This window comes from Procambarus clarkii, chromosome 51, assembly GCF_040958095.1.
Source record: "Procambarus clarkii isolate CNS0578487 chromosome 51, FALCON_Pclarkii_2.0, whole genome shotgun sequence".
Classification (NCBI taxonomy): Eukaryota; Metazoa; Arthropoda; class Malacostraca; order Decapoda; family Cambaridae; genus Procambarus; species Procambarus clarkii.
The window spans coordinates 25,605,123-25,632,680 of NC_091200.1; the positions used below are offsets into that span (position 1 = coordinate 25,605,123).

The 27,558-nt window shown below is 39.1% G+C and overlaps 1 protein-coding gene across 1 annotated transcript; it reads right to left on the bottom strand.

Annotated features, from left to right (window-relative positions):
• Positions 1–27,558, bottom strand: LOC123750886 (glutamic acid-rich protein-like). The gene is made up of 6 exons (XM_069303839.1): positions 27,496–27,558; positions 15,834–15,907; positions 15,608–15,658; positions 14,555–14,727; positions 6,852–6,974; positions 1–276 (listed from the first exon to the last, which is right to left on the bottom strand). The coding sequence occupies exons 1-6, from the start codon at positions 27,556–27,558 to the stop codon at positions 56–58; spliced, it is 705 nt and encodes a 234-aa protein (XP_069159940.1). The 3' UTR covers positions 1–55.

Sequence of the window (27,558 nt, forward strand, 5' to 3'; positions counted from 1 at the left end):
AGTAAGATTGATGGGAGTCACCTCTGACTCAATTACATTATCAAAAAATAGTTTATTATCTGCTATCAGACAAATAGTGCGTTATTTTCTTCTGAACCATCATGACTTGCCCTTTTCCAACAGATTCATCTTCCTTCTTGACTATCTTCAAATTATTTCTTTCTTCTTTTCTATTTGATGGCTTCAAAATAATGGACGTCTTCGACCCTTCTAAGATATGATCTTTGGGAACCCTGATGAAGGTACTTGCTTCAGCAGTAAGTAGACACTGATGTGCTGAAAATGTGGAAAACATAACATATATAATAAATATATATTTCTTGCAAAAAACAAAACACCAAAATCACAGAAATTTGGAACCATAGTAGTCTGTAGACAGAGGCCACCAGGCATTACAACAATCGGTAGACAGAGACCAAGAAGGGCAATTGTGGTGTCACAATGGTTTCCAAGAATCCTAGCATAGATTATTTGAGTTAAAATTGGTTTACTTTTACCAAGTTGCCATTTGGAGGTAGGCCCACCCCAGTACCCACTGTGTGTGTATTCTTCCAAATAGTGTAGAGGTGCCATAGGCACAATCAGAGCACTGTATAAACATCAGAGGTCCGCGGTTGTTCAACGTCCTCCCAGCGACTATAAGAAATATTGCCGGAACAACCGTGGACATCTTCAAGAGAAAACTGGACTGTTTTCTAAGAGAAGTTCGAGATCAGCCGAGCTGTGGTGGGTATGTGGTCCTGCGGGCCGCTCGCAAGCAACAGCCTGGTGGACAAAACACTCACAAGTTGAGCCTGGCCTTGGGCCGGGCTTGGGAAGTAGAAGAACTCCCAGAACCCCATCAAGCAGGTGTAATGTACTCAGGTAACTAGTGCCCAGACACAGAAACTAGACACCTCTAGACACCAAACTAGACACAGACACTAGATAGAGTTCCACATAAGAGGTTGTTCTGGAAACTGGAAAATATTGGAGGAGTGACAGGCACGCTTCTAACATGGATGAAAAATTTTCTGACTGATAGAAAAATGAGTGCTGTGATCAGAGGCAATGTATCGGACTGGAGAAATGTCACAAGTGGAGTAACACAGGGTTCAGTTCTTGCACCAGTGATGTTTATTATCTACATAAATGATCTACCAGTTGGTATACAGAATTATATGAACATGTTTGCTGATGATGCTAAGATAATAGGAAGGATAAGAAACTTAGATGATTGTCATGCCCTTCAAGAAGACCTGGACAAAATAAGTACATGGAGCGCCACTTGGCAAATGGAATTTTTTTGTTAATAAATGCCATGTTATGGAATGTGGAATAGGAGAACATAGACCCCACACAACCTATATATTATGTGAGAAATCTTTAAAGAATTCTGATAAAGAAAGAGATCTAGGGGTGGTTCTAGATAGAAAACTATCACCTGAGGACCACATAAAGAATATTGTGCGAGGAGCCTATGCCACGCTTTCTAACATGAGAATTGCTTTTAAATACATGGATGGCGATATACTAAAGAAATTGTTCACGACCTTTGTTAGACCAAGCTAGAATATGCAGCAGTTGTGTGGTGCCCATATCATAAGAAGCACATCAACAAACTGGAAAAGGTGCAAAGACATGCTACTAAGTGGCTCCCAGAACTGAAGAGCAAGAGCTACGAGCAGAGGTTAGAGGCATTAAATATGCCAAAACTAGAAGACAGAAGAAAAAGAGGTGATATGATCACTACATACAAAATAGTAACATGAATTGATAAAATCGATAGGGAAGATTTCTTGAGACCTGGAACGTTAAGAACAAGAGGTCATAGATATAAACTAGCTAAACACAGATGCCGAAGAAATATAAGAAAATTCACTTACGCAAACAGAGTGGTAGACGGTTGGAACAAGTTAGGGGAGAAGGTGGTGGAGGCCAAGACCGTCAGTAGTTTCAAAGCGTTATGTGACAAAGAGTGCTGGAAAGACGGGACACCACGAGCGTAGCTCTCATCCTGTAACTACACTTAGGAAATTACACTTAGGTAATTACCTCTACTGTAAGATAACTAGTGGGAAAATGCAAGTAATGCAATCTAACAAGTGAACAAAACAAATTAAGAGTGCGACACGTGGTAGCAACACTGCCACTATGAAAACACCCACTACTCCATCGACCGGGATAATTTTTTAGCAAGAGGAGGAGGAGAAGAATGGCTAAAAATGACCAGACTCTACCACCAACTCGGTCAAATGCTAGAGAGGACGCAAACACAGTGGCCTCCTTACCAGAGCCTCAGATATTATAACGAAGTAAAGCATCCAGCACTTTCACTAACACGATAACATCATTTATATTTGCCAACATCCAGGGTATAAAAACATGCAAATCCAACAAAGTTCACTTTATAGATGGTCTCCTTCATGAGGCAAATGCAGTGTTTGCAGCCCTAACAGAAACCCACACAAAGGACTACCATGATGGTGAAATATGGATCTCAGAGTACAATCTTTTCATATGTGATAGGAAACACCGGCTTCAGGGTGGGGTCAGCCTCTACATCAAAGACACACTCATCTGTACTGAGCTGCTAAACACCTCAAATGATATGGTGGAAGTGCTGATAATCAAAATAGAGATCCTAAATGTACTTATTGTCTTTGTATATAAGTCACCTTAGGCAAATCCTCAACAGTTTAAACACCAACTAATGAAAATAGAACACTGCTTGGAAAACCTCACTAATCCAGCTCCGAACATCATCCTGCTTGGGGACTTCAACCTACGGCACCTGAAATGGAAGCACCTGGCTAATACAGTAATATCAGAAAGAATACCAGGAAGTAGCCTAAATGAACAGGCACATGCAAATGACCTGCTACGGATGTGCAACAGGTTTGCCTTAAACCAGCAAATAGTAGAACCAACTAGGAAGGAGAACACGCTGGACCTCATTTTCACTAATAATGATGAATTGATCAGGAACATAATGATAACAAATACCTGTTACTCAGATCACAACTTAATTGAAGTTATGACAACCATGGGGAATAGACCTTCAAAACCAGTCCAGATTCCCGGTGGAGGAGATTTCAGCAAATTCAACTTCAATAATAAACAGATAAACTGGGAGCAAATTAACAAGGACTTCACAGAAATAAACTGGTTAGAACAGCTAGAAAATGCAAATTTGAACCAGTGCCTGGAAAAAATAAGCTCAGTAGCACTAAAAATATGTTCAAACCGCATACCCCTAAGAAAAAAGAGGAAGAGATGCAGATTGGAACGAGAACGTCGTTCCCTATATAGGCAAAGAAAGCGAATCGCGGAACAACTTGAGAGTCGCACCCTATCTCAAGAACGGCAAAGAAGGTTAGGTAGAGAAATAGAAACAATTAAACTCAAGCTACAAGAATCATACAAAACCCATGAGAGGCAAAGAGAGCTAAAGGCCATCAGTGAAATAGAGAGAAATCCGAAATATTTTTTCTCCTATGCAAAATCAAGATCAAAAACCACATCAAGAATCGGGCCCCTGCGAAAGGGAGATGGAACTTTCACCGATGACAACAAAGAAATGAGCGAGCTACTGAGGAAGCAATACGACTGTTTTCTGCGAGCCATTAAACGCACTAATGATTTCTAACCAAAATGAGTTTTTCATGGATATGATACCAACATCAAATCATATATCAGACGTCACCCTATCCCCACTGGATTTTGAAGAAGCCATAAACAGTATGCCTATGCACTCTGCACCAGGCCCGGATTCTTGGAACTCCATATTCATCAAGAACTGTTAAAAACCAATATCACAGGCCCTCCACATTATGTGGAGACAAAGCCTAGATACTGGCGTTATCCCTGATATACTAAAAACAGCAGAGATAGCACCACTTCATAAAGGAGGAAATAAGGCACAGGCAAAAAATTAGACCGATAGCACTAACATCGCACATCATAAAATTTTTTGAGAGAGTGCTAACAAGTAAGATCACAAAATACATGGAATCACAGCATCTGCATAACCCTGGACAACATGGTTTCAGAACAGGGTGCTCTTGCCTGTCGCAGTTGCTGGACCACTATGATATGGCATTAGATGCTATGGAAGACAAACAAAATGCTGATGTAATTTACAAAGATTTCGCAAAAGCTTTTGATAAATGACCATGGTGTTATTGCACATAAAATGCGTTCAAAAGGAATTACCGGAAAAATAGGCAGATGGATCTACAATTTCCTGACTAACAGAACCCAATGTGTAATAGTCAAGAGAATAAAATCCAGCCCATCAACCGTGAAGAGCTCAGTCCCCCAGGGTACTGTGTTTGCTCCAGTACTTTTTCTCATCCTCATATCGGACATAGACAAGAACACAACCTATAGCACTGTATCATCCTTTGCAGATGACACTAGGATCTTCATGAGAGTAGGCAACATAGAGGACACAGCAAACCTCCAATCAGATGTAGATCAGGTCTTTCTAGGGGCTACAGAAAATAATATGGTGTTTAACGAAGATTAGTTCCAGCTCATGCGCTATGGACAAAATGAAAATACAAAAACGGCAACCACGTAAGAAACTCGGGCAAATCATAACATAGAACGAAAAGGCAATGTAAAGGATCTGGGTGTACTCATGTCTGAAGACTTTACCTTTAGAGAACATAATAAAGTAGCCGTCACAACTGGAAGAAAAATGACAGGTTGGATAACAAGAACTTTTCACACTAGAGATCCTATACCGATGATGATACTTTTCAAAACGCTTGTGCTCTCTAGAGTGGAGTACTGCTGCACAATGACAGCCCCTTTCAAAGCTGGAGAAATTGCTGACCTGAAGAGCGTGCAGAGAACCTTTACTGGTAGAATCCACTCAGTAAACCATCAGTAAAAATTATTACTCAGTAAAAAAAAGTAAAACACCTAAACTATTGGGACCGACTAAAGAGCCTAAATCTGTACTCCCTTGAGCGCAGGCGGGAGAGATACATAATAATTTATACGTGGAAAATATTAGAGGGGCTGGTCCCAAACCTGCACACAGAAATAACATCACATGAGACCTGAAGACATGGCAGGATGTGCAGAATACCCCCATTGAAAAGCAGAAGTGCAACAGGTACTCTGAGAGAGAACTCTATCAACATCAGAGGCCTGAGACTGTTCAACACGCTTCCGCTACACATAAGGGGCATAACTGGCAAACCCCTCAGAGTGTTCAAGAGAACTGGATAAGCACCTCCAAAGGATACCTGATCAACCAGTCTCTGACTCATACATCAGGCTGCGAGCAGCCGCATCCAACAGCCTGGTTGATCAGTCCAGCAACCAGGAGGCCTGGTCGACAACCGAGCCGTGGGGACGCTAAGCCCCGGAAGCACCTCAAGGTACTTGCCCTACCATCTACATGATTTGATGCTCTGCAAATACAGCACACATCAATTTACTGCACACTTATATAATAATTATTTGAGAATATATAACAAGTACTTTATATTTATTTTTTTTTTTTTATATTTGTAGCTATACAATATTTGTATCCCTGGTTTCCATACAGTATATTCTAAACAAAATATATATTAACAAAACACATCACAACAAATAGTTGACAGCAGGTAGACTGCCAAATAACAAAAAAGAGCTTTGAATATATGATCAGATATTCTTGAGATGGGACAGGAACCAAAGACTCGCCAGGTCCAAAAAGCACACTTGAAGCCTCCGCAAAACCTCCATTCATTCATTCACAAACTTCTCCCAAGACCATCATGAATTAATGAATGAATGCATGATGATCTTTCCCCCAAGACCAAATGATCCATGGTATGATCCAAATATTGAAATATATTCCCCAAAGATCAAAATATCCAAGATACGATCAAAATATTCAATCAAAACTAGTGACATCAAATCAGCTTATAGAGTGGGTATCAAATCAACAGGAGGGTATAAATAACAGGAGAATTTGAGTTAAACTAGATAGCTGCTTCCGCAAGTCAGACCTTTTCAAATCTGCAGTCTCTAGTAAATCGAATGTTTATGTGAATAAATGTCTGACCAGGTTCAGACAAAATCTCTTATTTAAACTGTGGGGTTTCTGGAAAAATTCCCCTGTAATTAAACATTGTTTTGTGGGAGACCATACAATTATAGCTAGGGGGACTGACACTGGAAAAACCTATTTTATAACAACTGAAGCTCACCTCAATTCTCCTGAATGACTGTGGGATAGCTGCTGAATAACCATAGTTCAAATTATAACCTCATTTAACTACCAATGTGTACTTTAGTTGTGCCTTTCCTTCCAAAAGGTTTTAACTTTAAAAAAAAAAAAAATTGGGTCTTCTTTATTATTGTCTCTTTTTTTTCTTTTTTTACTTCCTTGTTCCATAGTACACTGGCTTTGCCTGTGTCCTCTAGTATAAACTTTATCATCCAGTGTACCTGAGTGTATCTCAATTTAATCTACCTCATTTTGTTTTAGTGTTTTAGTGTAACTTTAATATTAAACTATAGTGTACTTATTATATTATAGTAAGTAAGCTATTCATTTTATAGATTTCATAATTGCTTTTTGACTTTTATTGGTCATCCATTGTTATTAATTATTCTAGTTCATTTTTACTTTAAGTTCCCATAAGTTTTCATTTCTTAAATTACCATTAAGTTTATATTACTTTACAATTTTTAAATCTTTAAAATTTATAACTAAAACTGGACAAACTGGAGGAATGGCCCAAGAATATATACACCAGTTGATTGACAGTTGAAACACGGGACCATAGAGCCAATCCTCAACCCCTGCAAACACAACTAGGTGAGTACAAGTTTTGCTTAGAAATCGAAGATTGAGTTTTGATTACCTGTCACAGTTGTATCTTTAGAAAGTCGGTGTTTCTTCATTTTTTTCAAGGACTTATCCTCTTGCTCTACATTTTTGTCTTTTGCTTCCCTGATCTTCTTATTTTGATTTTCCTGAATGTGAACTGAAAAAAGGAAAACCTGAATAAAATATATATCCTCATTAAACAAAAATTGTGTTTCTCTACAGCTGCAGCTACAGATAACACACAGCCTCTCTACTTGAATTAATGCACATGCTACACACACAAACACAATACTTCAACTCTACAAAAGTGACAGCAGAGAAGCCCACTCAATTATAGACCAGTATCATTGACAAGTGTAATAGTCAATATATTGGAAAAAATAACAAAAACTAAATGGGTAGAACACTGGAAGAGAAATGATATAATATCAGACAGACAGTATGGTTTTTGATCTAGAAGATCCGGTGTATCGAATTTACTCAGTTTCTATGATCGAGCAACAGAAATTTTACAGGAAAGAGATGGTTGGGTTGACTGCATCTATCTGGACCAAAAAAACGCTTTTGATAGAGTTACACATAAAGAGGTTGTTCCGGAAACTGGAAAATATTGGAGGGGTGACAGGTAAGCTTCTAACATGGATGAAAACTTTTCTGACTTATAGGAAAATGAGGGCAGTAATCAGAGGCAATGTATCAGAATGGAGAAATGTTACAAGTGGAGTACCACAAGGCTCAGATCTTGCACGGAGGAAGTTCATTGTCTACATAAACAATCTACCAGATGAAATACAGAATTATATGAACATGTTTGCTGATGATGCTAAGATAATAGGAAGAACAAGAAACTTAGATGATTGGCATGCCCTTCAAGATGACCTGGACAAAATAAGTGTATGGAGCACACCTTGGCAAATGGAATTTAATGTGAATAAATGTCATGTTATGGAATGTGGAGTAGGAGAACATAGACCCCACACAACCTATAAATTATGTGAGAAATCCTTAAAAAATTATGATAAAAAAATGAGATCTAGGGATGGTTCTAGATAGAAAAGTATCACTGAGGACCACATAAGGAATGTTGTGCGAGGAGCCTATGCTGCACTTTCTAACTTCAGAATTGCTTTTAAATACATGGATGGTAAAATACTAAAGAAATTGTTCTACATAAATGTACAAAAAAATATTTCTTAATGTTAACCCGGATCTGAAATTCTTCCTGCCATGTAATAGAACCCCAATAAATCAATATATGAAAATATATTTAAAAATTTTTTGATAAACGGATGAGACTTTGTTGGGTAAAGAAGGCATGAACTTCAGGTTGGATTTTATATATATATATATATATATATATATATATATATATATATATATATATATATATATATATATATATATATATATATATATGTCGTACCTAGTAGCCAGAACGTACTTCTCAGCCTACTATGCAAGGCCCGATTTGCCTAATAAGCCAAGTTTTCATGAATTAATTGTTTTTCGACTACCTAACCTACCTAACCTAACCTAACCTAACTTTTTCGGCTACCTAACCAAACCTAACCTATAAAGATAGGTTAGGTTAGGTTAGGTAGGGTTGGTTAAGTTCGGTCATATATATACGTTAATTTTAACTCCAATAAAAAAAAATTGACCTCATACATAATGAAATGGGTAGCTTTATCATTTCATAAGAAAAAAATTAGAAAAAATATATTAATTCAGGAAAACTTGGCTTATTAGGCAAATCGGGCCTTGAATAGTAGGCCAAAAAGTGAGTTCTGGCTACTAGGTACGACATATGTATATATATATATATATATATATATATATATATATGTCGTACCTAGTAGCCAGAACACACTTCTCAGCCTACTATGCAAGGCCCGATTTGCCTAATAAGCCAAGTTTTCCTGAATTAATATATTTTCTCTAACTTTTTTCTTATGAAATGATAAAGCTACCCATTTCTTTACGTATGCGGTCAATTTTTTTTAATTGGAGTTAAAATTAACGTAGATATATGACCGAACCTAACCAACCCTACCTAACCTAACCTAACATATCTTTATAGGTTAGGTTAGGTTAGGTAGCCGAAAAAGTTACGTTAGGTTAGGTTAGGTAGGTTAGGTAGTCGAAAAATAATTAATTCATGAAAACTTGGCTTATTAGGCAAATCGGGCCTTGCAAAGTAGGCAGAGAAGTGCGTTCTGGCTACTAGGTACGACATATATATATATATATATATATATATATATATATATATATATATATATATATATATATATGTCGTACCTAGTAGCCAGAACTCACTTTTTGGCCTACTATTCAAGGCCCGATTTGCCTAATAAGCCAAGTTTTCCTGAATTAATATATTTTTTTCTAATTTTTTTCTTATGAAATGATAAAGCTACCCATTTCATTATGTATGAGGTCAATTTTTTTTTATTGGAGTTAAAATTAACGTAGATATATGACCGAACCTAACCAACCCTACCTAACCTAACCTAACCTATCTTTATAGGTTAGGTTTGGTTAGGTAGCCGAAAAAGTTAGGTTAGGTTAGGTTAGGTAGGTTAGGTAGTCGAAAAACAATTAATTCATGAAAACTTGGCTTATTAGGCAAATCGGGCCTTGAATAGTAGGCCAAAAAGTGAGTTCTGGCTACTAGGTACGACATATATATATATATATATATATATATATATATATATATGTCGTACCTAGTAGCCAGAATGCACTTCTCGGCCTACTATGCAAGGCCCGATTTGCCAAAGAAGCCAAGTTTTCATGAATTAATTGTTTTTCGACTACCTAACCTACCTAACCTAACCTTACCTAACTTTTTCGGCTACCTAACCTAACCTAACCTATAAAGATAGGTTAGATTAGGTTAGGTAGGGTTGGTTAGGTTCGGTCATATATCTACGTTAATTTTAACTCCAATAAAAAAAAGTTGACCTCATACATAATGAAATGGGTAGCTTTATCATTGCATAAGAAAAAAAATAGAGAAAATATATTAATTCAGGAAAACTTGGCTTATTAGGCAAATCGGGCCTTGCATAGTAGGCTGAGAAGTGCGTTCTGGCTACTAGGTACGATATATATGTATATATATATATATATATATATATATATATATATGTCGTACCTAGTAGCCAGAACTCACTTTTCAGCCTACAATGCAAGGCCCAATTTGCCTAATAAGCCAAGTTTTCATGAATTAATATATTTTCTCTAATTTTTTTCTTATGCAATGATAAAGCAACCTATTTCATTATGTAAGAGGTCAATTTTTTTTTATTGGAGTCAAAATTAACGTAGATATATGACCGAACCTAACCAACCCTACCTAACCTAACCTAACCTATCTTTATAGGTTAGGTTAGGTTAGGTAGCCGAAAAAGTTAGGTTAGGTTAGGTTAGGTAGGTTAGGTAGTCGAAAAGCAATTAATTCATGAAAACTTGTCTCATTAGGCAAATCGGGCCTTGCATAGTAGGCTCAGAAGTGAGTTCTGGCTACTAGGTACGACATATATATATATATATATATATATATATATATATATATATATATATATATATATATATATATATATATATATAATATATATATATATATATATATATATATATATATATATATATATATATATATATATATATATATATATATATATATATATACATATATATATATATATATATATATATATATATATATATATATATATATATATATATACATATATATATATATATATATATATATGTCGTACCTAGTAGCCAGAACGCACTTCTCAGCCTACTATGCAAGGCCAGATTTGCCTAATAAGCCAAGTTTTCCTGAATTAATATATTTTCCATAATTTTTTTCTTATGAAATGATAAAGCTACCCATTTCATTATGTATGAGGTCAATTTTTTGTTATTGGAGTTAAAATTAACGTAGATATATGACCGAACCTAACCAACCCTACCTAACCTAACCTAACCTATCTTTATAGGTTAGGTTAGGTTAGGTAGCAGAAAAAGTTAGGTTAGGTAGTCGTAAAAACATTAATTCGTGAAAACTTGGCTTATTAGGCAAATCGGGCCTTGCATAGTAGGCTGAGAAGTGCGTTCTGGCTACTAGGTACGGCATATATATATATATATATATATATATATATATATATATATATATATATATATATATATGTCGTACCTAGTAGCCAGAACGCACTTCTCAGCCTACTATGCAAGACCAAATTTGCTTAATAAGCAAAGTTTTCCTGAATTAATAAATTTTCTCTAATTTTTTTCTTATGAAATGATAAAGCTACCCATTTCATTATGAATGAGGTCAATTCTTTTGTATTGGAGTTAAAATTAACATAGATATATGACCGAACCTAACCAACCCTACCTAACCTAACCTAACCTATCTTTATAGGTTAGGTTAGGTTAGGTAGCCGAAAAAGTTAGGTTAGATTAGGTTAGGTAGGTTAGGTAGTCGAAAAACAATTAATTCATGAAAACTTGGCTTATTAGGCAAATTTGGCCTTGCATAGTAGGCTGAGAAGTGCGTTCTGGCTACTAGGTACGACATATATATATATATATATATATATATATGTCGTACCTAATAGCCAGAATGCACTTCTCAGCCTACTATGCAAGGCCCGATTTTCCTAATAAGCCAAGTTTTCCTGAATTAATATATTTTCTCTATTTTTTTTCTTATGAAATGATAAAGCTACCCATTTCATTATGTATGAGGTCAATTTTTTTTTATTGAAGTTAAAATTAACGTAGATATATGACCGAACCTAACTAACCCTACCTAACCTAACCTAACCTATCTTTGTAGGTTAGGTTAGGTTAGGTAGCCGAAAAAGTTAGGTTAGGTTAGGTTAGGTAGGTTAGGTAGCCGACAAAACATTAATTCATGAAAACTAGGCTTATTTGGCAAATCAGGCCTTGCATAGTAGGCTGAGAAGTGCGTTCTGGCTACTAGGTACGACATATATATATATATATATATATATATATATATATATATATATATATATATATTAAATATGACCGAAAAAGTAAGATTAATAATTCTAACACGAATTTTCTCAATCTTTCGTACATTACGCTTCACTGTTGGAGGTAAATCAAAAATCACTTCTCCAAAATTCATTTTTATTTCTAGTCTGACGCGACACGGGCGCGTTTCGTAAAACTTATTACATTTTCAAAGACTTCACAAATACACAACTGATTAGAACTTACGTCTCTCTGCTATTATATCAACATTTGAGTGAGGTGGGAAGGGTGATGTGGCATTATCAACACAAGACAGAACAGGAGGGGATATTAATAGGGTATTAAAAGTATCAACACAAGACAGAACAGAAACAATGGGTATTGAATAGAAGTGTTTGTAGAAAGCCTATTGGTCCATATTTCTTGATGCTTCTATATTGGAGCGGAGTCTTGAGGTGGGTAGAATATAGTTGTGCAATAATTGGCTGTTGATTGCTGGTGTTGACTTCTTGACGTGTAGTGCCTCGCAAACGTCAAGCCGCCTGCTATCGCTGTATCTATCGATGATTTCTGTGTTGTTTACTAGGATTTCTCTGGCGATGGTTTGGTTATGGGAAGAGATTATATGTTCCTTAATGGAGCCCTGTTGCTTATGCATCGTTAAACGCCTAGAAAGAGATGTTGTTGTCTTGCCTATATACTGGTTTTTTGGGAGCTTACAGTCCCCAAGTGGGCATTTGAAGGCATAGACGACGTTAGTCTCTTTTAAAGCGTTCTGTTTTGTGTCTGGAGAGTTTCTCATGAGTAGGCTGGCCGTTTTTCTGGTTTTATAGTAAATTTTCTGGTTTTATATTTTACTATAAAACCAGAAAAACGGCCAGCCTACTCATGAGAAACTCTCCAGACACAAAACAGAACGCTTTAAAAGAGACTAACGTCGTCTATACCTTCAAATGCCCACTTGGGGACTGTAAGCTCCAAAAAACCCAGTATATAGGCAAGACAACAACATCTCTTTCTAGGCGTTTAACGATGCATAAGCAACAGGGCTCCATTAAGGAACATATAATCTCTTCCCATAACCAAACCATCGCCAGAGAAATCCTAGTAAACAACACAGAAATCATCGATAGATACAGCGATAGCAGGCGGCTTGACGTTTGCGAGGCACTACACATCAAGAAGTCAACACCAGCAATCAACAGCCAATTATTGCACAACTATATTCTACCCACCTCAAGACTCCGCTCCAATATAGAAGCATCAAGAAATATGGACCAATAGGCTTTCTACAAACACTTCTATTCAATACCCATTGTTTCTGTTCTGTCTTGTGTTGATACTTTTAATACCCTATTAATATCCCCTCCTGTTCTGTCTTGTGTTGATAATGCCACATCACCCTTCCCACCTCACTCAAATGTAGATATAATAGCAGAGAGACGTAAGTTCTAATCAGTTGTGTATTTGTGAAGTCTTTGAAAATGTAATAAGTTTTACGAAACGCGCCCGTGTCGCGTCAGACTAGAAATAAAAATGAATTTTGGAGAAGTGATTTTTTATTTACCTCCAACAGTGAAGCGTAATGTACGAAAGATTGAGAAAATTCGTGTTAGAATTATTAATCTTACTTTTTCGGTCATATTTAATAATATATGTCTACAGGAAAGACTGCTACCAAAATATATATATATATATATATATATATATATATGTTCTACCTAGTAGCCAGAACGTCATTCTCGGCCTACTATGCAAGGCTAGATTTGCCTAATAAGCCAATTTTTCCTGAATTTATGTATTTTTCTAATTTTTTTCTTATGAAATGATAAATCATTCCATTTCATTATTTATAAGTTAATTTGTTGAAATTTGAGTTAAAACTAACGTAGATATATGACCGAACCTAACCAACCTTACCTAACCTATCTAAACGTAACCTATACTCACACAACTAAGTCATTAATTTATGTTCCTAATATAATATAATAATAATAATAATTCAAATGAACTAATTGGAACCAATTTATTGAAAATAAAGTAAATCACTCGGCCTATTAGGCCAATCGGCGATTGCATAGTAGGGCAAGAAGTGAGTTCTGGCTACTAGGTACGACATATATATATGTGTATGTATTTATATATTTATAAAAGATTTCTTACATTCTTGAACAGACACTAGCATGCATAGCTTTTTGGGCAAGTCCTTAATCCTAATTTTAACACTAACATTCCCAGTAAGCAGCCCTTATCAGCTGTCTAACTCCCAAGTACCTATTTACTGTTAGGTGAATAGGTGCATCAGGGCAAAAGAAACTGCCCATTTGTTTCAGCATCTAATAGGGATAGAACCTTGACCCTTAGGATTACAAACCCAGAGCAATGTCCACTGAGCTGTCAGGCTCTGATGTTAATTTTAATATTACTGTGAACTGGAATACATGAAATTAACTATATTAGCAGTCAAGTATAATACAACTAACAATTGAATTAATAGTGGTCCAGAACGGACCGAAACGTCTTTGTATTTTCATCTTTTTGTTTGTGGTTAGGACAACATTCTTCAGCAACATTATTGTGACTCATCTGCTGTATAAAATACAACTACTTTATACAACAAATCAGTAATGTAATTGTGGAACCTAAAAACTTGTCTAAAATATATACAAGTTTTGCTTTGAATTTAAAAAACGAAGAATGAGTTTTGATTACCTTTAATAGTTGAATCTTCAGACAGTCTTCGTTTTTTCTTCATTTTCTTTAACTTAAGCTCTTGCTCCCCATTCTTTTCTTTTGCCTCACTGATGTTGATATCTTCTTGGGCATCTATATTATTTGTTGGTATCTTGTTGACACTTGATCCATTGTCCTGCATGTACAGTATGCTGAAAATAAAGAAACATGCATAAAATTAATATGGTATCATCATTGCAAAATATGTGCTCCAAAAAACTTTAATTGAAAGAAACACTGTAATGTGAAATTTGGCAGCAATGAGGAACTATGTCATTATGGGAATTTTGGTACCCATATGTAAAGGAAGTCTCATTATCTGCTGATATAGACCTGATGCAAAGTAAAGTGTGCCAAAATTATTTGCACACCCTCCTCCACTATGTGATGGAGTGAAAAAATATATGTGAATTCGGATAATTCTATAACAAATGTTCAAGATATGAGTAAATATTTCATTCAAAATGATCTGCTGCCAGAAATCTTGGTCAAATATCACCAGTTTGCTAACTGTATGTAGTAACTAAGTGATGATAACCTATCCACCGCTGTCCACTGGATGGAGGCAGTGTGCAAGATAAACATATCAATTGTGACACTAGCTCTCCACACATGTCAGTTGCTTAATTTAAAATCTGTACTCATGGTCGGTCTCGAGCCCATTGTCAATGTGGTGATGTGCATGGAATTATGTAATTAGGTCATCAAGATTGAAACTTGCTTAGCTAAAATGAATTGCTTGGTTCAGTCCCGGAGCCAATTAATTATGTACCTCTGCAACCATTTCCACTACCGCTAACAACATAGATATGGGATGCATAATATATGAACTAAACTATTGTACTATGTAAATGCTTTTCATTATTGCCAACACAAAGGAACATGCAGGTGTTTATGATTTTCATTGTTAGCTTATGCAAAATAATAATAATAATAATTACCAAGATAAAACAATTCGGTGAGATTATTAACATTTTTGCTTGACAGACCACTTCCTGGTAGCATGCCCTTTGTGGTATTTCTATTGCCGACCTTAAAATAGATGACAGCAACTTGATAACCACCACCTTGTAGCTAAGAGACCTGCAATACAACAAAATATTTACAAATATAACTAAAATATTTTTAGTGTTAATTTGAACACAGTGTTCAAGAGATATGGCTTCAATTATATAAAAAAGAGATTAATTTTATGATTACAGAATATAAGATGGGATAACCATAAGCTTCTGAAACAGACAGCATCCCTCCCTCATACAGCATTGGGTACATCTGCAAAAGTGCAGAAGTACCGAAGTAGCTTAAGATGTACTTTTCTTGTAACAAACTAGGCTGTTGTAAGAATTATCCAGAGTGGTTTATCGACAAAAGAGGATGGGAAGCTGAGCCCGCATGGTGACCTGAGGACCTGACCCCCAGGGGAATTCGCGGTGGAAATAACCAACGCTTTGTTCATAATTTTGTATAATGAACCATCCTATAGTATTCAGTAATTTAGAGAAATTAGCCTTTATTCATTTTGCATTAAAATTGTATTGTATAATAGTACTGGGTACAATATCAAGAGTATTCTAATTATTGAGTTTAAGTCACCATCAGTGACGTCACGAATCAGATCTAACTTGTAAAGCGGAGTGACCGGCGGTCATAGGTCAGCAGGGTTGACAGGTCTACTATTTCTCAAAGTTCAATTAACCATTTTTGGGGGATCGGGAACAGCTCTGCCGTTAGATGTTTGTGTAAATTTAATTTCAGTAAAATAATTCAAGCAGTCTGGATCAATTAAGTACAACAGAGATTAATTGTTATAACTTAAACCTTGCTAGTAACTTGGTAGAACTTTGACTAGGCGGAAGGATACAATGTTCTGTCTGGGGTAGACCAGACAAGGAAGAAATCAGTGTGGAAACGGGAGCAGCTGGGATAAGAGGCCAACCATCTTACCTCTCCCCAAGACCAGCCCAACATCTAGAGCTGTGGTCGCCCAAGGTATAGTTGCTATTGTTAATTATAGGGATAGTCTTGTCATTTGCCACTCAGGTCAAGTAGGGAGTGTTAAAGTGACAGGGAGTGAACATATTTAGATTTTGTTTTAGTTTTCTTTTAATAAATTAAGTTAATAATTTTGCATTTCATTATTTCCATGTGTTTTATGTGTAAACTTGTCCTGGTCACGTGGTCCACACGAGGTAAAGTTGGATTGGGCGCCGATTCTAACATCGAATCGGAATTATCATTACCGTGTAATTTATTCCACACTCAAGGTCATCGTATATAGTGGGGATCAAGCCCCAAGGTTGATTAATTAGCGTGATCGATCCAGACCTCGATCATTGCTCTTGTGTTACTGGTCTGGTGGCGGCAGCGTAGAGGCGACTCTAGGGTTTTGCTCAGAGCCTAGGTCACGTCATACTGGGTGTAGAATCCTAAGTCGGTCAATCGTCTTAGGACCACGTGGCGTGGAGTTGGCTTTGGTAAAAGTTTTGGAGTCCCTTGGTAGAGAATAAAAAGTAAGAATACGGGTAGAGGGTAAAGAAGATAAGAGAAGTAAAGAGAGAGAACCCAAACCCGTGTTACAATGGTGCACAGCGGTGGTTTCAACAATTTTGTTTGAAATTGTTGAAAGGCTCACGCGTCTAGCCGTTCGAACACGTGCGCGGATGCTAAGGAGACAGCCGCGGGCCAGGATTAGCAGTGCGCCCCACAACAGTGCGTTTGAGTGGGGATTGGCGAATCTTGGGTCATGCGGGCTGATATGATTAAGGTTTAGTTAGTAAGATTAGGCTGTTAAAATAGATTTATTGAAAAGGAGACCGCTCTGAGTTGATTGGACTGGGTACCATACTCGACCCATTGCAATTAATTCAGAGGTGCTGGGAGCCACCATACTCTCAACAGCAGTTCCTTGAGGGCTGTCGGGGGCGGATATATCTGTGGGACGCCAGTAGATAGTCCGAGGGCGTTATTAGACGACCCAAAACGCTAGGAAAAACGTAATCCGTGAAGGGCGTTGCGGCCTCCGAGGGACGGACTAGTAACCTACCTAGCAGCGATTCAACAACTAAGTGATCGCACACTTAGTGGAGGTTGAGTCGTCCCTAGTCATAATTGTTGCTGAAAGCTGCGTGTCGCTCTGTTGGAACCTAGACGGTGTGGCCCCTAGGCTAGGTGTGGTACGGCGAGCCGGTAGGAGCAATTATAAGATTAAGTCGAGTACATTTTTGAATTAAGTATACTTCAATTTATAAAGTAATTTCCGTTTATTTTCGTTGTTCTAGAGAATAATTTTTTTTCACTTACATTCAATCCCCGGTTAAAATTTTTTGTATCAAAGTGTTTAGCATTTTCTTGCATATTAGGCTAAGTGCGTACATTAAGTTTTGCTATTCCCTGTTGTATTAGTCTAAGTCAGAGGTGTTGGTTCTGTAGCGTAGTTAACCCTCTGGACTTAGGGCTATATGTTGGTCACGATTGATAAGTGAAGGAGTTTAAGGGATAGTAAGTTGCGTGTAAATGTTATTTGTCCATGGAATATTTCTAAGTATTTTGGGATAAGTTTTCGGCTAAGTCAATGTCGGAAAGTCGTTAACTGTAATTAATTTTTATTCGTGGGTCACGTGTATGATCTGGGTATCATTAGGATTCCTCAGTCGATGCAAGTGATATTTTCTAGTTTTTACCAGTAAGACGGTAAAATTGTGTTTGTAGACTTAGAATTCTGTTTTCAGTAGAAACGTAGGTGGAAAATTTTCTAAGTCCAGCTTGGGCTAGAATCTGACTTTTTGGCGGAAATTCTAATTTTCATGTTTCGTGTATATTCTGGGGTCAGTATTACTCTCTAGTGCGCGCAAGGGACGTAATTCTGTTCGTAAAGCATTAAACAGTAATAATTACATTTTTGCCGAATTTAGTTATTTTTCGAGAAAATCGTGTCGTAATTTTGTCAGAGTCCATTTGAGGTGAAAAACTCTGATTTTGACGAAAATTCGAATTAGTGAGTGTTGAAACCGCCCGAAGTGTCAGTATTGTTCTGCATACAACGTCAGTAGTAAATAATAACGTATTTATATCTGGGAACGAGAAACCCAAATTTTTGTGAATTAAAAGAGTTTTGTGGTATTTGGGGTGATAGAATATTTTTCCCTCGGAGTCGGAAAAATTGGCTGAGTCCAGCAATTGAGTAAAAACGCAGTTTTTGATAAAAATTCAATTTTTGGTAAGCATATATAGGTCCTGGGTGTCTATATTAATCGCTAGAGCGGTTTATTAACGTAAAACTAGTTATTTTCCTTCAGAACAAAAATTTTGATTTTTCAGCGTTTAAGCGAAAAAGCGCGGGACTTAGTTTTTTCAGCGCAGCTGGTCCCGCTCCATCAGTCATCAGTGGCCACGCTGCTCACTTCAAGTGCGTTTAGTATTCGAGTACAGTAAATATTCTTTATTAATCCATCACGAGTGCTGCGCGTTAGTTGCGTTATCATTTAAATTGTTTTATATAAATTAGATTCTTTAATATTTTAACGTAAAGGACTTAGGTTTCAGCAATAGAACTGCGGGATATTTCACGGTCAGACACGAGTGCGGGGCAGACACTCATTCATTGGATTCACTTCAGCGAATCTCTCGATTAATTGTTGTATTTCCTATTTTGGGAATTTAGTAGTTTTCTCTTAGAAGAGAGTTGTGATTTTTTTTATTTGTGTAAGATCACGGTTGTAGTGAGTCCGGGTCGATGGTGTACTAAAGGGTAGTTTAGAAGAGACGTGGCACACCAGGAATCACAGAAAATGTTAAACCCAGATAATGACCAGTCAGTGGGGACCAGTGGGAGTGGAAGTGTAGAGGACAGCACCTCTTCCGACACCACTGGGGACCACCTAGGTACACCTCACCCGTCACTACAACAACCCCAACCCCATCCTCAATTCCCATACCAACCCCATCCTCAATGCCCATACCAACCCCATCCTCAGTTCCCATACCAACCCTTCCCCCAACCCCAGGCCACTCCATACCCATTCCAACCCCAGGCCACTCCATACCCATTCCTACCCCAGGCCACCCCATACCCATACCCATTCCAACCCCAGGCCACCCCATACCCATACCCATTCCAACCCCAGGCCACCCCATACCCATACCCATTCCAGCCCCAGGCCACCCCATACCCACCCCAACCTCAATCCACACCCCAGCCTGAGGTCACCCACACCATACCTCAACCCCAACCTCAATCCACACCCCAACCCGAGGCCACCCACACCATACCTCAACCCCAACCTCCATCCACACCCCAACCCCAGGCCACCCACACCATACCTCAACCCCAACCCCAGGCCGCCACAGCCTTAGACAGGCAGATGCGCACGGAGACGCCGGGCACTCAGTTGTCGCCATACGGAGAGGCGTTAAGTAAAGGCGAGGGAGCCAAGCCGAGGAACTGTGGCGCGGGTTCATCAGGCGGGAAGCAGCCCTCAGCTGCAAGTTCGAGCCACCCTGCGCGGGGTACCAACAGAGATCCGCGGAGGTGCTACTCCAGCTGGAAGCGCGGGCATATACAGAGGGATTGCGAAGTCACTCCTACGAAAGCATGAAAGCAGGCTCCTAGTGATGGTAGGCCTACTGTTGAGGTGAAAGTGGAAGGTGTGAGATTGACAGCTTTTGTTGATACAGGAAGCCAGGCGACGGTAATTAAAAAGTCAGCCTTCAGCAATTTTAAGTATACACGTCTTCAACGTTGCGCAAAGACATTAACAGCAGTCAATGGGGAAAAGATTGAGATCGTAGGTCAAGGTACAGTTAATTTTGAGATTGATGGGGAATTGCAGCCTCACACATGTACGATCGTAGAGAACCTTGATTTTCCTGGTCACATCTTAATGGGAACTGATTTTCTGTCGCGATTTAATTATTCCTTGTCTGCTCAAAAAGGGGCTAGGAACTGCAGGTTGCAGTTGGGACAGACTTCCTACCCAGTGGAGATGATCGACCATCCCCCAGTTGTAGCTTCAATTAAGAGGAACCTGAAATATAATGCGCACTCTCCAAAATTGATTTTTAAGTCTCTTCCAGACACAGTTAAGAGGTCATGCGCATTGCATGCATTGACTAAACAGAGTTGCCCACCACATTCTGTTAAATTTATTAAAGTAGCCGTGGGACGTCACATACAACCAGGTACCACCCTTCAGGTGGCTGGGAGATGTGATAGTTTATTAATTCCTCATCACTTAGTTGTAGTGCTCGATAAAGGTGCACTCATTCCAGTTGTCAATCTTTCACATAAGACTTTTCGCTTCAGGGCAGGTGATAGGGTATCTCAGGGAACCATGGTGGAGGACACAGAAATCTTTCACCATGAGTCAGCTGAGACGCCAGCCGTCACTGCACAATGTAGTGCACTGAATATGTTGAACACTAAAACACCATCCAAAGTACAATACGAGACGAGAAATGTTGCACAGAATGTAGAGGAAGTGGAAAAATTAATTTCAGCACTTGATTTGCAACATGTTGCACAGGCGGATAGGAAGGCACTGAGAGGAGTTTTACGAAAATTCCCGAAATTGTTTGCGACAGAGGATGACCAGATTGGTCTCCTTGATAAGATCGAGCACACCATTCCAACTGGTGACCATTTGCCTGTGTACACAAGACAGTGGAGGTTGCCGGAACAGGCAAAGAACATTATCAGGGAGGAGTGCCAGAAAATGTTGAGACAGGGCGTGATAGAGCCTAGTACGTCACCGTGGCTCTCTCCTTTTGTGCTAGTTCGGAAACCGGACGGTAGTTATCGTTTCTGTGTTGACTACCGGAAGGTGAACGAACTAACTAAGGGTGATGTGTATCCGTTGCCCCGAATACAGGAGATAATAGATCAATTTGGTGCTGCTAAGTATTTCTCAACTCTTGACGCAAAATCGGCGTATTGGGCGATTCCGGTGGCAGAACTGGATAGGGAAAAAACAGCATTCTCGGATGGTAGGCACACTTATCAATTCCGTAGGATGCCGTTTGGTTTGAAGACAGCGCCTTCGTCGTTTCAGAGGGCCATCAACTTTATCCTTAGTCCGGTACTGGGTAGGCATTCTTTAGCGTACCTGGATGATGTTGTGATATATTCCAGGACGTTTGAGGAACACCTACAGGACTTGACAGAGACTTTGAAGTTGTTAGATCAGGCAGGTTTCAGGCTGAATGTTCAGAAGTGCACCCTGGCGGCTCAGAAATTCAAATTTCTGGGGTTCCAGGTGTGCCCAGACGGTATCCGACCTGACCCAGATTCTTGCCGCGCCATTGCTGACATGCCTACTCCAAGGACAGCAAAGGACGTGCGTAGGTTTTTGGGGGCGGCCGGATATTTTCGTCGTCACATTGAAGGTTTCGCTGGCATTTCAGCACCCCTGACTGATCTGACAAAGAAAAATGCGAAGTTTGTGTGGAAATCTGAACATGACGAGGCCTATCGCAAACTGAAAGACCAACTAATCACGACACCGGTATTGGCTATTCCTGATTTTGAGAAAGAGTGGGAAGTGCACACTGACGCCAGCGGTATAGCTATTGGCGGGTGCTTAATTCAGCGAGATGCTGATAATTTACCCCATCCAGTAGCCTATTTCAGTAGGAAGGTCAAAGGACCTGAAGTTCGTTATTCAGCTACGGATCGGGAGGCACTGGCAGTAGTAGAATCAGTTAGGTATTTCGAGCCTTACCTATTTCAGCGGCATTTTGTAATCTACACAGACCATCGAGCGTTAACACACATATTTAAGAAGCGAACAAAATGCCCACGAATGTCACGCTGGTCTCACGAACTTTCGGCCCACTCGTTCCAGATCTTGTACAAGCCTGGTCTAGCACATGTTGTGCCAGATACGCTAAGTAGAAATATAGCGGCAGTTCAGATTAATGAAAATATTGAAACTATTCCATCAGATAAAATGAGAGAATACCAGATGAGCGAGCCTAGATGGAAAGAGATTATTGAGTATTTAGAGGGAGGAAAATACCCGAAAAAGAAAAAGAATTTATCTATTCATGATTTTGAAATGAAACAGGGCGTCCTGTATTATGTTAATAGCCAGAATGATAGGGCAGTATTTCAGCTAGTTATTCCGGACGCGTTGCGGTCATCAGCGTTAAAGCTTGCGCATGCTTCAAAAATTGCAGGGCATCCGGGGGTCTTTAAAACGCACTTAAAAGCAAAGTCTCTATTTTATTTTCCAGGATTACTTTCTGAGGTAATCAATTTCGTGAAGTCGTGCCCTCGTTGCCAGAGGAGGAAAGGCACCCTTAAGGTACAAGCCCCACTTCAGGAATTTCCTGAAATTTGTGAACCGTTAGATCGTGTGGGGGCCGATCTGATTGATTTACACCACAGTCATGCGGGTAACAGATACGTGTTGGTGCTAGTTGACCATCTGTCTAGATACACTACACTAGTTGCATTACCTCAGAAGGATTCTCGTACGGTTGCAGATGCGTTCTTGCGTAGGTTCGTTACTGTATTCGGACCTCCTAAAGTTTTAGTCTCTGACCGGGGTCAAGAATTCAATGGGAATATATTTAGAGAAGTTTGTAAGATTTTAGAGACAACTTCGGCTTTTACAACGGCCTACCACCCACAAGCAAACGGAATGACGGAACGGACTAATCGTTCAGTCAAGGATATGCTTGCAATCCTTGCTGAACATGATGCAAACACCTGGGATGAACACCTACCCTATGTTCAGTTCGCCTTGAATACTGCCATCCACCAATCAATTAACACCCAACCACTTCATTTGTTTACTGGTAATTCATGCAATTTCCCCTCAGGTCTGCTTAACAGACATAATGTTGCATATGGGGAGGACTATCCTTCAGAGGTCCTTGGAAAAATGAGAAATGCATGGAATATTGCAGCTGAAGCGTCCAAGAAGGCACGGACTCGGTATGCTCATTTTTATGACAAGAAAGTGCGCCCTCTTGAGTTGAAGGAAGGAAGCCTCGTATTGAGAGTGAATGAGGCTGCGCCCGCCAATCAGAGCAGGAAACTAGCTCCGAGGTGGCGAGGACCATATAGAGTAATTAAAAGGGCGGGGCCGGTTAATCTTGTTATAAAAGGAGTGTTCGAGGACCAGGTGGAAAGGACAATTCATGTAAATAAATTGAAACATTATCATGTTAGAGAGGAATTAGAACTGCCTTCAGCGGGTCTAGTTCCTGACTCAGCAGTGCTGACTCATGGCTTCACCGACGAGTCAGAAGATGAGGATGACCCTCTGTCATCGCTCATCAGTAGTCAGGTGCAGTCTCGCCACCCTATGGTGACGAGATCTCGCGCTATACAGTAAAGTAACTTCCTTGGTTAGTATAATTTAGTATTCATTAGATTTTCCTGTAAAGGCAATGAGGTGTACTATGTCTATACTTAACTCAGGTAGCAACTTTTACCGTGCTCTGGGGTTCCACCTCCACCAAACCCAGAGTATATCTATGCTTCCGCTGTGTTGTGTCTGTCTGTTCCCAGGTCTGATTGGTACACCGACCCAGTTGTTCCAGCCACACGTGAACCCTTGTCTGTAAAGACCGAGGGGGGAGGCACGTTACACAAAGCCCTCCCCCCACCAGACCCAGTAACCCATACATCAGTTACTTTGGGGATGAGTGACTGTCCAAGAGTCACCCGGCCGACGCCTCACGTCACTAACGAGGTTGTCAGGGCCAGCGAGCTGTCCACATTATAGCAGTCACCGGAGGTGCCATACAACGCTGGGGTAGCTGTCTCGAGATCACCACTACCCACCTGCTGCGTCATCAAGACTGCAGCCATTCCAGCAGTGTTGGAGGAGAGGTCAAGAAATGGAAAGCACGTAGCAGTACTCAAGAATTTCGCCGGAAGATTAATGATTACGTCATCTGAAGTAACAAGAAAGCGGAAGTAAGGCGGTCACAGGTGGAAGGCACGGTTTCCCTACAGAGTACCGGGACTCGCCAATAGAAGGTCGCAAAATTGTTTCCTTTGGCCTAAAGTCGGCGGTACGAGGGTATACACAGTTGGTGTTTACGGCCTAGTAACCTGGTGACATCAAGAAACGCCTGAGATGACGTGAGCAATGATGGAAGACGAGATTCACCTGTTCTGCAAACAAGCAACCCGCCTCTACGACCTTCTGACACGACTCCTGCTAAGAGACACCGTTGGTACATCCAGTCCTGCTCTGCTGTGGTCATCTGCGACAAGTTTAACATCAAGACTGCCGTGTGAACTGTGATTGATATGAAGGCGTGTGGACTGTCGAGAGCAAGATTAATGGCCGAAGTAACAGTATTCTACAGCTGTCACTTGGCACTCAGCTCTACTACACTCTGTCGTCATTCAGGAGTACCGGATGGGAGTACAAGAGGACCAGGTATTGATGTCAACACATGGGGAGAAGCAAGATCGACACCGTCATCGTCAGCGACTACATTCAGCATCCAGCAGCATCGATTTTTTTTTCTCGTTTACTCAATATGAACAATTGATACAAACAACAAAGTTGGCTCTGAACATCTGTGTAAAGAACATCTGGACACTTTTGTTTAAATGTTGAAAAACAGATTTAGAATAAATACTTTATAAATGTTGAAAAACAGATTTAAAATAATAATTGGTATAATATGAATTTTACTCTATGAATTGGTCAGTAATCAAAATCGAAGCCCCTGTGTAATTGTCTCAGCCCAGAACAAACGGTTATGGAAAATTATGTTGTGCTATTTTTTTCAGAATGTTTGAACACAGGAGAGGCGGACCAATATAAACATTGACACTTCTAGTGAGTGAGAACACTTGGCTGTACAGTCAGCTGAAACCTGTGATATAGTATAGGATTTTTTTTTATATTTTTAGATACATGTAATAAACATTAGGTGTGTTCCTTAACATGTCAAGGTTGACATTGATTGGGGAGTGGTTAGTACACGGATGTGAACCTGATAGTTCCGTAGTACGCTCCCGGATGACTGAAAGTTCAGTCTGAAGTTACAACTTTAATGTTTGAGCACGGTGTGGCCGGCTCTAGAGGACACATGGACTTGGCTAGTGAAGAGCCAAGAGAGTTTAATAGCTAGTTTTTGATGGTAGAGTAGGGACATGTTATTTAGCTATGTCAGTAAGGATAGGATGTATGTTTCTTGATGTTAGAGGATTGCTGTCAGTTGACAGCTGAGAAAAATATGAACATGTTTATTATGATGTTGGACTATTATTTGTCAAATTTTATTAGTTAGGTTAGCTTTTGTTTGTGGCATGAGTTGAATTGTGGGTTTGGATACTAAACCTCGTGAATTTTAACAAATTAACAAGGTTTACTAAGTGCTTGTGCGGGGGGGGGTTGTAACAAACTAGGCTGTTGTAAGAATTATCCAGAGTGGTTTATCGACAAAAGAGGATGGGAAGCTGAGCCCGCATGGTGACCTGAGGACCTGATCCCCAGGGGAATTCGCGGTGGAAATAACCAACGCTTTGTTCATAATTTTGTATAATGAACCATCCTATAGTATTCAGTAATTTAGAGAAATTAGCCTTTATTCATTTTGCATTAAAATTGTATTGTATAATAGTACTGGGTACAATATCAAGAGTATTCTAATTATTGAGTTTAAGTCACCATCAGTGACGTCACGAATCAGATCTAACTTGTAAAGCGGAGTGACCGGCGGTCATAGGTCAGCAGGGTTGACAGGTCTACTATTTCTCAAAGTTCAATTAACCATTTTTGGGGGATCGGGAACAGCTCTGCCGTTAGACGTTTGTGTAAATTTAATTTCAGTAAAATAATTCAAGCAGTCTGGATCAATTAAGTACAACAGAGATTAATTGTTATAACTTAAACCTTGCTAGTAACTTGGTAGAACTTTGACTAGGCGGAAGGATACAATGTTCTGTCTGGGGTAGACCAGACAAGGAAGAAATCAGTGTGGAAACGGGAGCAGCTGGGATAAGAGGCCAACCATCTTACCTCTCCCCAAGACCAGCCCAACATCTAGAGCTGTGGTCGCCCAAGGTATAGTTGCTATTGTTAATTATAGGGATAGTCTTGTCATTTGCCACTCAGGTCAAGTAGGGAGTGTTAAAGTGACAGGGAGTGAACATATTTAGATTTTGTTTTAGTTTTCTTTTAATAAATTAAGTTAATAATTTTGCATTTCATTATTTCCATGTGTTTTATGTGTAAACTTGTCCTGGTCACGTGGTCCACACGAGGTAAAGTTGGATTGGGCGCCGATTCTAACATCGAATCGGAATTATCATTACCGTGTAATTTATTCCACACTCAAGGTCATCGTATATAGTGGGGATCAAGCCCCAAGGTTGATTAATTAGCGTGATCGATCCAGACCTCGATCATTGCTCTTGTGTTACTGGTCTGGTGGTGGCAGCGTAGAGGCGACTCTAGGGTTTTGCTCAGAGCCTAGGTCACGTCATACTGGGTGTAGAATCCTAAGTCGGTCAATCGTCTTAGGACCACGTGGCGTGGAGTTGGCTTTGGTAAAAGTTTTGGAGTCCCTTGGTAGAGAATAAAAAGTAAGAATACGGGTAGAGGGTAAAGAAGATAAGAGAAGTAAAGAGAGAGAACCCAAACCCGTGTTACATTCTTACCAAGTTTAAGAGACCTACTGATAGTTATATCATTAAAGTATAATTACATAACTAATGGAAATTAAAAAAATATAAAATAACACAAAAATACATATATAATGCACATTACTTTATTATTAACATCAATAAGTACAGTATTCACCAAAATTGAAAATGTTAATACTAATTAATTATCAAATGGCTTAAAATCGGTTTATTTGTGGGACAATTTAAAACCTAACAGAATGGATATTAATACAAAATAATACAATTCTAATTGAAGAAATAACAGAATGCTTGAAATACTTACAGATTTTTTCATGGCTTTAAATGATCTGCAAAGGTTTTGATGCTTAGCAGCTCTTCGACCCAT